Source organism: Montipora capricornis, chromosome 10, assembly GCF_036669925.1.
Source record: "Montipora capricornis isolate CH-2021 chromosome 10, ASM3666992v2, whole genome shotgun sequence".
Lineage (NCBI taxonomy): Eukaryota > Metazoa > Cnidaria > Anthozoa > Scleractinia > Acroporidae > Montipora > Montipora capricornis.
In genome coordinates this window covers 48,668,078-48,676,879 of record NC_090892.1, presented here as the reverse complement: position 1 = coordinate 48,676,879, position 8,802 = coordinate 48,668,078, and the positions used below count along the sequence as shown (strand labels likewise).

General features: G+C 39.1%; 1 protein-coding gene across 1 annotated transcript; it reads left to right on the top strand.

The window, feature by feature from the left end:
- Positions 1-474: 474 nt before the first annotated feature.
- On the top strand, positions 475-8,778 carry LOC138020957 (trace amine-associated receptor 13c-like). Its single transcript, XM_068867844.1, has 2 exons — positions 475-3,008; positions 7,873-8,778. Exons 1-2 carry the CDS (start codon positions 1,976-1,978, stop codon positions 8,364-8,366), a joined length of 1,527 nt encoding a protein of 508 aa, XP_068723945.1. The 5' UTR covers positions 475-1,975; the 3' UTR covers positions 8,367-8,778.
- Positions 8,779-8,802: the final 24 nt, after the last annotated feature.

The following is an 8,802-nucleotide window of genomic DNA, read 5'->3' as shown; positions in this document are numbered from 1 at the left end:
TGTGTTTAATCAATATCTGTTTCGTTTTATTTAATATTTGACCTAAGAACTCCAACGTATCCCTGGGGGAAGGTAATAATGTGTAAAGAAAGCAACCTGCATACAATAGGAAATAATAACTAACAAAAAAAACCGCCCGCCCGCTCTCTTTTTTTATTGAAATCCGGACAAGAAACAGGTGTTTTTTTTTACTTGGCCTTAAGTTTAATATCTAACTGCGTGGAGCCGGGAAAATTTAGAATTTTTCTTTCTCGAGGGTCATCATTTTAATTTTCTTCGGTTCAACGTTGGGAATAACATTTTGTAAAGGACAAAATTGCCGTTGGGAAGAAATAAAACTTTCAGGGTGACAGCCAAACGGCGGTCAAAGAAAGTTGGGAGAAAACGAAAATAAACACAAAAGCTCCCAAAACCACCAGTTTACGAATTAACACTAAACTTTTTGTGAAAACATACCACAAGTTTTATTGCAAAACTTCCGTATGATCAGTATGATATCAAGGAAAGAAACCAAAACAGCTATTTAAGTCAGTTATAACTGAAGAAAACAAAAGTCAACACAACATTTAAACATCTGTCAGGTCTTAATATGGAAGCCAAAACAAAGAATTAAGTCCATAGTCTACAACGGACATATTTATTTTTTACATGTCGACGACTAACTCAACAGTTTCATTTCTAGCGTCTTGTTCCAGTCTTTGTCTGGTAACCATTTTTGTCATGAACAGATGGATCCAGACAACTGTTGTCATAGTTGTTTACCTGCAGATGGACCATTGCATGTTAAAATGAGAAAATCATGTTTCGCTTTGGCTCTAATGGAAATTTCGAGCAAATGATTCGACAAAGGCCATTCGAAAACGCACATACTGCACATTGTCGGTAAATTGAGTCCTTTCTTTAAGTGACGAGAAATTTGTTCAACGAGCAACACCTAGAGTGAAAATTGTCATTCTCCAGTACAAATGCAACATTCTATCAAATTTAAGACACTTTTTAGTTCTGGATAAGCAAGTAAGTAGTAGTGCCTACTATTGTTACTGCACAACTGTTCTGCGCATCTCGAGATACTCGGGTTTCCCATCACTGAGTGAAGCTTACTAATACAGGGATATTGTTGAGTGGTTAAAACTATCCGAGAAAGAACGCCATACATTGATTTGAATTTTAAAGCTTTTTGCAAATATTGTTCATGAATTATTTTTGAAAAATGCGTGGTTACCCCCAATTTTCTTGTTAGATTTCGTTAACACTTGTTAAGATCTACACTTCCTGTATAATCATAAACCGAGGCAAAAATATCTTTGAATTAGTACGCACCATTCTTAATTCGTTGGAAGTGGCTTATTACAAGTTTTCAGTGAAGTCTATTTCCCTCACCTTCCTTGTCCGAACACCTGTTGCCACAGCAACGCCCGAAAGCCACAACCTTCTTATCAGGTTCTTTGTGATTAATTTAAGGAAACTAATTAACTATCCAAGTCCAAAAAAAATTATCTAAAGGAGACTGTTTTTTTTACCAGTAAATTTTAAGTTATTTTATGGGGCACATGATCTGGGTATGTTCTTAATTTATAACTTTTTCCTCGAAAAAGCCGTCTACATGAAGCTACGTGTTCCTCTGGTCCGACGTAAATGGACTTGTCATTGTAAACACATTTATGAGGAACTTAAGTAAACCGTGGGTCTTGATGAGCTAATTTGTGTTAAGTTAAAACAATTAATATGACATTTATGCGCAAAACTCACCGCACTGAGTGATTCAACTTAAGTAAATTGGAAAACGCTGAGTTAGAGTTACAATATTTGTCAATCAGGCTAAATTCGTCTAATGTGAGTTTGCATTACCTTTTAATAACTCCAAGTTATTGAATTTTGAGATCACCTGTCGACGGAAACCGACACGAGAAAACGAAACTGTACAGGTCTCCTCATTGCAAGTCCCATCTATTACTGTTAGCCCCACTGGAAAGCTATGGCGAAAAATTATTCGAAAGAAAATTCAACTTGCCCTGATCAAACCCCAGTTCCATCCTTGGCGATAAATTGTTGGGAAGGAAATTCAATAGGCCCTGATCAAAACCCAATCGATGTAACACACGTCGTCGTCCAAGTCGTCGTGATCATCATTTGCCCCTGTGGAAACTCTCTCCTGATCAGAGCGTTCTGCAAATTCTCCAACCTGCGAACCGCTTCGAACGTGATAGTGATGAGCTTGTGCGTTGCCGATATTTTAATTCCTGTCTCACTCATTCTCCACATGATGAAGCATGCCCTTAAAAAACATGGACCTGACGACAAAATCGAACTTTTTTGCAAGGCAAGCACCTCGTGTAGCTTCTTTTTGACCTCGGTCATCATTTTTCATCTGGTGTTGATCAGCGTGGATCGTTTCGTGGCAATCAAGTTCTCTCTGCGGTACCACTCTATTTTGACCCATCGCCGAGCGCTGATTGCTTCTATTGCGATGTGGTTGTGGGCTGCCCTGATAACTTTGGTCTTTCCGCTAGCCCTGAAAGCAAGTCATAACGATGCCACCTTCGAAACATTAAAGAATGCTTTCCATCCATGCCAAAGAGTCTCCATCATGATCAAGAGGCCCAATCGAAGCCAAGCGTACGCGATCTTCATGATAACACAACTAGTAATCCCTTTGGTGATCATTCTATGCTCGTACAGCTACATCTTTATAGTGTCCTACAAACACCGAAACCACATCGCAGCACAGAACGACGCGTCAAGAATTTTAATCCTAAAGCAGGAACTAAAAGGGGCTCGTGTCCTCGCCATTACTGTTTCACTTTGCCTTCTGAGTATCTTGCCATCATTAATATTTATGTGCCTCCGTACCTTCGCCAAACTTTGTGACAATTGCTATGACCCCAAAATACCAGGAATTAAAAAGATCGCTTACAACGTAGCGATGAGTATGAACGCCATCTGCAATCCACTTATCTACGGCTTGGGAAACCAGCAAGTTAGGCGAGCTCTACGACGAATGTTCAAGGGCGCTTAATAACCCACCCAGTACATTCGACTGTAAGCTTATGAGAGCACCATCCAGAAGTCTCAAAATACCAGTCTTTTTGTAACAAAGTCTGTAAGTTGGCGTGAAAGCAAAGATCCTCTTTCTGGCAAAGTCAATTTAACTTCAAGCTTTTGCAGTCATGTATCTTTAGAAACAAGCAATTTAAGCAATGAAAAATGAGAACAAAACTCTGAGGAAACCTAGATCAGCAAAAAAGGCAATTAACTAGTTGGTATTCACTTAAAGCGGAAGAGAAACAAACTAGTGCGATTTAAATCAAGAGCATATTTCTCGCAGATAATTCTAAAGTCCAAACTAATGGGGCACACTGCCTCCGCTTATATGAGGGAGTTTAAGCAACAACAACAGCAAAGGCAACGAGAACGTCACAAATTTGGAAATTTTAGTGGGAAAAAAGCAATAGCTTTGCACGCCCTACACGAGCGTTTTTTAGCTTTGTGCATTTCTTTGCCGTCGTCTGCAAAACAACAACGTAAAATAGCCAAATTTGAGGTTTTATGGAGAACGTCAGCATTGGAAGATAAATTTTCATGTTCTCCCCGAAATTAAGGGCCGTTCCGACCAGTGTCATTTTTGCGGAACTACCACACCCTTGCCACATTAAAACGGTTGAAATAATCACGAAGTGATTACAATGAGTTGAATTTATATTTTGACATGACGTTCTAGTTGCTGTGGCAGTTGTCGTTACTTAAGCTTCCTAATTAATTTATATTACAACATATGAGACGAAGGAGACCTGTAAACTAGCCTAGCCTTTTTGCTTTTGAAAAATGTATCAAATAGGAATCAGTGTTACGATTTTTTTATCCTAAGCTTTACCTTCTGAAACTTTATTAATACATAGAGCCAACTGCTATCCGCCTTGAAGTTTTCAGACGGATGTCACACAGAGAAACCGAGAATTTAAATCGTCGTCACAGAAGTCATCTCTGTGACCCTGTCAACAATGACTTGAAGTTGAAATAATCATATACTAAGTTCTTGTTTTCGTACTGCGTTATTACAGAGTATGAAAAAAAAGCGCTAATTAGAAATGGTTAATCCTAAAATGAACTATTGTTTAAAAGTGCAATAAAACAAAGTGCGGATTTTAGGTCCTAGCAAAACTATCCTGGGTGCCACAGGTATTTTTTTCGTAAGGTCCAAGAAGACTTTACGGCAAAAATATTTCGATCCTTAGATACCCAATATTCCGACTTTGAGCACGAGGCTTTTATGGTTGCTTTGTTGAATCGTATTTTTCTTTCCATCCAATTATTACAAGGTAATACTCAGAAGATAAAATGGAGGAGCAATAATTCAGTCGGTCTTCATTCACGTCACATACTTAACTTGCAGGTGCCACAATATTATACCCAAGTTCGAAGTCCATATTTGTGTGGACATATCATATGATAACTCCCTTGCGGGTTTTTATTTAAACGCAACTAAATGTCTTCCACCAACGTTTGAAAACATCAGTTGTTGTTGTTGTTGTCAGTTGTTGTTTTTGTTGTTGTGCTGGGTTATAGTGTGTTCGTTTTAGAAAGAGTTTTTGGTTTTTTTGATGAAGCACGATTATACTTGTATTTGTCTTGCGTGCGAATAATCAACAGCAAACAGGGACGTCAACCGAGATCTTCGACGTCGACGAAACATCGTCTCAAAATATAACTTTGCAATATCGTAATTCTTTCCCGATTATTCCATCTCGTTCACGTCGTTAAGTGTGGCCGAAGTATGGCTGAAAATAAATTGGTAGGAGTGGTTTGTGAGTAAAAATCATGATACAGAATGAAAGGTTTGAATTAATTTTGTTGTTCACGTTGTAGTCAAAACTTCAAATTCAGGTGATATCAAATCGTTGTTATGCAGAGTAGGCAAAAATATGGGCGCAAAATGCGCGCCGCGCGTGCATCAGGATTATTTTTCCTCTTTTAACCAATGATCCTATTGTTTTGTGGCGTTTTAGTTGCCAGACAACGCCCTCGTAGATCTTCAAGTCCCTAAAACGTCAGTGTTTCGACGCAATGACTGATCAGCCGCACCTTAAAAGGTGATTAGACTTTCAGGCCTGTCAATCGTATGACCCGAGGCAATCAATTAAGTAACTATTCAAAACCCACACAGGGAATTAAATTATGCAGCTTTCCTTGCAGAGCAAAATTAGCCAACTTCCTGTTTATTAAATTGGCTCCAGTTGTTGAAAGTGGAAAAGCCACTATCTATTTAGATTTAGAGGGGTGCATTTGAAGTTTGTTTTCTATAAGCCAGTTGCGGACACGAGCGAGATCAGAATTTAGTTTGACGAAAAGTTCGTTGGCATCGTAAGAGGATGAGAAGATTTGGGTATCATCCGCATACATGCATGGAGTGGTTGATCTTAAACACTCAGGCAGGTCATTAATATATAATAAGAACAGCAATGGACCCAAGATTGAGCCAGTATACCCGAAAAAAATTCGCCAAAATACCCAAAAATACCAAAAATTCATCCAAATATACCCAAAATTAATGGAAGCATTGTATACTGTATACCTGAAATTCAAAGAAAGTGATATACCGAATATCCGTGTTTAAGCTGCAATATACCGTATACCCGATTTAAAAAGCCCCTGTATACGGCCGTATACCCCAAAACCCTGGCCGACCCTGATAAATGGCGGCCAAGAAATTATTCTTTTGTCTTTGAGCTATAATCATCCTCACTCGCCTCACTTTGGAGCGAAAGTTCTTTTGAATTTTGTCCGTGCTAACCAGGCTAGTCAGGGATGATTAGCATAAAAACAAAAGACTAATTTCTTGACCGCCATTTATGAATACGCTCTATACGCGACGCGTATCTATGACTGAAAACCAACTCTGAAAAGTGTAGACTGCAATGAGCGGGAAACACGTTCTTTAGAATAGAAAAGCCAGCCTTAAATTGCGGGCAATTAAAAGGATAATTAAAACCTTAATAGCTTTCTCCAGGGTCATCATTTTAATTTTCTTCGGTTCAACGTTGGGAACAACATTTTGTAAACGACAAAATTGCCGTTGGGAAGAGTGACAGCCAAACGGCGGTCAAGGAAGGGTGAAATAAAACGAAAATAGACACAATTAAGCAAAAAACTCCCAAATCACCCAGTTTACGAATTAACACTAAACTTTTTGTAAAAACATACGGCCACACGTTTTATTGCAAAACTTCCGTATGATATCAAGAAAAGAAACAAACACACCTATTTAAGTCAGTTAACTGAAGAAAAAAAGTCAACACAACAAATTTAAACATCTGTCAGGTCTTAACACGAAAGCCAAAACAAAGAATTGAGTCCATAGTCTACAACGGACATATTTATTTTTTGCTTGTCAACGATTAACTCAACAGTTTCATTTCTAGCGTCTGTTGTCATAGTTGTTTTCCTGCAGATAGACCATTGCATGTTAAAATGAGAAAATCATGTTCCGCTTTGGTTCTAATGGAAATTTCAAGCAAATGACACTATAAAGGCCATTCGAAAACGCACGTACTGCACGTTGTCGGTAAATTCAATCCTTTCTTTAAGGGACGAGAAATTTCTTAAACGAGCAACACCTGGAGTGCAAATTCTCATTCTTCAATACAAATTTAACATTCTATCAAATTTTAAGACACTTTTTAGTTCTAGATAAGCAAGTAAGTAGTAGTGCCTACTATTGTTATTGCGCAATTGTTCTGCGCATCTCGAGATACTCGGGTTTCCCATCGGTGAAGCTTACTACTAATTTTAGAAAAACCTTGGATGTATGTCTCGAAAAAAAAATATAAAACCGTTGTTATGAGATTCCGCAGTCATGCGCTAAAACTGCTAACAGGTGCGTTGGCAATTTTAACTTACTAACTTTTTGCATTCGGTAAATATAATTTATTTCATTGCCTTAGTATGTGCGCTTTGAAGAGACAACTTCAGTAAACCATCGCTAAGTTAACTGCCGCACCTGACTGACTCTTCTCGTCAATTTTGCGTATGATTACCAATCTTGTTCTTTATCAGTAAATTAAGTAACAGATGAAACGGGCGAGTGGAAAATTTTCTTTTTTCGGACAACTTAATTAGCAACATTTCAGTTAGTATGTTTTCTAGTTATTGGCTTGCAATAGTTTCTCAGTACACGTCAGGATCTATAAGGAAATGTCAAATACGGCGTGCAAATAATCTATGTTCAGACCACCTAAATCATTAAAGTAAACAAGAAAGACAAAAAAACAGATGCTAAAGGTCTCCTTCTTCAAATCCCAAACGGCGTCCTCTTTAACCAGTAACCGCACACTCTCAACAGAAACGTGAATCGGAGTTGCACCCCACCAGATCTAGATTGGGGAGACCAACAGATCGCATTCACAAGCATCGCATCCGCCGTCATTATCGCAAGTGCCTGTGGGAACTCCCTGGTTCTCAGAGCTTTTTGCAAATTTTCCAACCTGCGAACTGCGTCTAACATGATTGTGATGAGCTTGTGCGTTGCTGATAGTTTGATACCTATCTCCTTTATTCTCCAAATTATCTCCACAGAGATAAAACATAGATCCAACAACAGCAGTATTCATTCTCGCAAGTTATGCAAACCAAACGCGTTTTTCAGCTTATTTTTCACCACGATATCATTCTTCATCTGGCGTTGATCAGCGTGGATCGTTTCATCGCCGTCAGGTTCTCTTTGCGTTACCAAGTTATACTGACCAATCGCCGAACGCTGATCGCTTCCATTGCAATGTGGCTGTGGGCTGCCCTTGTAACTTTGGTCTTTCCGCAAGCAAACGACAACGGAGCCTTTCGAGAGCTTGTTCACGCTTTTCATCCATGCCTAAAATGCAGCTTTACGTTGGGGGGGGAATAAGGGAAAACCGTCGGAGACGACTGAAGCGTATCGGGTTTTCTTTTTGCTTACAATTTTGGGTATCCCGTTGGTGACCATTTTATGCTCGTACATCTACATCTTCAGAGTGTCCCGTAACCATCGAAAACGGATCCGAACACAGGACAACAACCCAAGAAAATCCACTATAATACAAGAGCTGAAAGGGGCTGGCATCCTGGCCATTGTTGCCGCACTTTGTCTTCTGAGTTTCCTCCCACTATTCTTATTTATCAGCCTCCGTATTGCCCGTGCGCTCCCAGATGATCCTCAGAAAAAGGGAGATTACTGTAGCTATAGCAAGCCCATGAAGCAAATTAAGATGTACGCATACATCTTCGCGTTGGGTTTGAACGCCATTTGCAATCCTCTTGTCTACGGCTTGGGAAACCAGCAGCTCAGAAGCGCTATTCGAAGACTGCTTAAACGCACTTCAGTAATCAGCCCTGCATGACTGCCGGTGAAGTATCTCGCTTTAACATTTCAGGAGGACTAACTGATAAATGACTGTGAAGACATGAAATTCAATTTGTTTTATGCAGAACTAGCCTAAGGAACATGATTAAGCCATGAAAGCTATAACTTAGAAACTGTCAAGTTTTAAGTATTACCGTCTTTTGGTATCTTCTAATTTCGACTGTTTCATTAGCCTTGTAGAGTGTAAATGGCTGAATCCACACAGTGACTAAGAACTTAGCGATTTTAGCGAACCGCTTGTGAGCAAGGGTGCTTTTTTCCTTAGCCGCTCACAAAGACTTGTGTAGTATGCGTGTATTCTTTTTGTAAATAAAGTAGTTTTTTTTTTCTTATGCGGCGAACATAGAAAAAACAACGATCAATCAATGTTCAAAACAGTAAACCCTAACCCTTTTTAAGGTGGCGAGATAAAA

What these genes read in the sequence shown, in the direction of transcription:
- LOC138020957 (XM_068867844.1), top strand. Translation starts at nt 1,976, where the DNA reads ATGGCGAAAAATTATTCGAAAGAAAATTCAACTTGCCCTGATCAAACC. An exon ending in TCTACGACGAATGTTCAAGG is followed by an intron (nt 3,009 to 7,872) that starts GCGCTTAATAAC and finishes CCTAAAATGCAG; the next exon opens with CTTTACGTTGGGGGGGGAAT.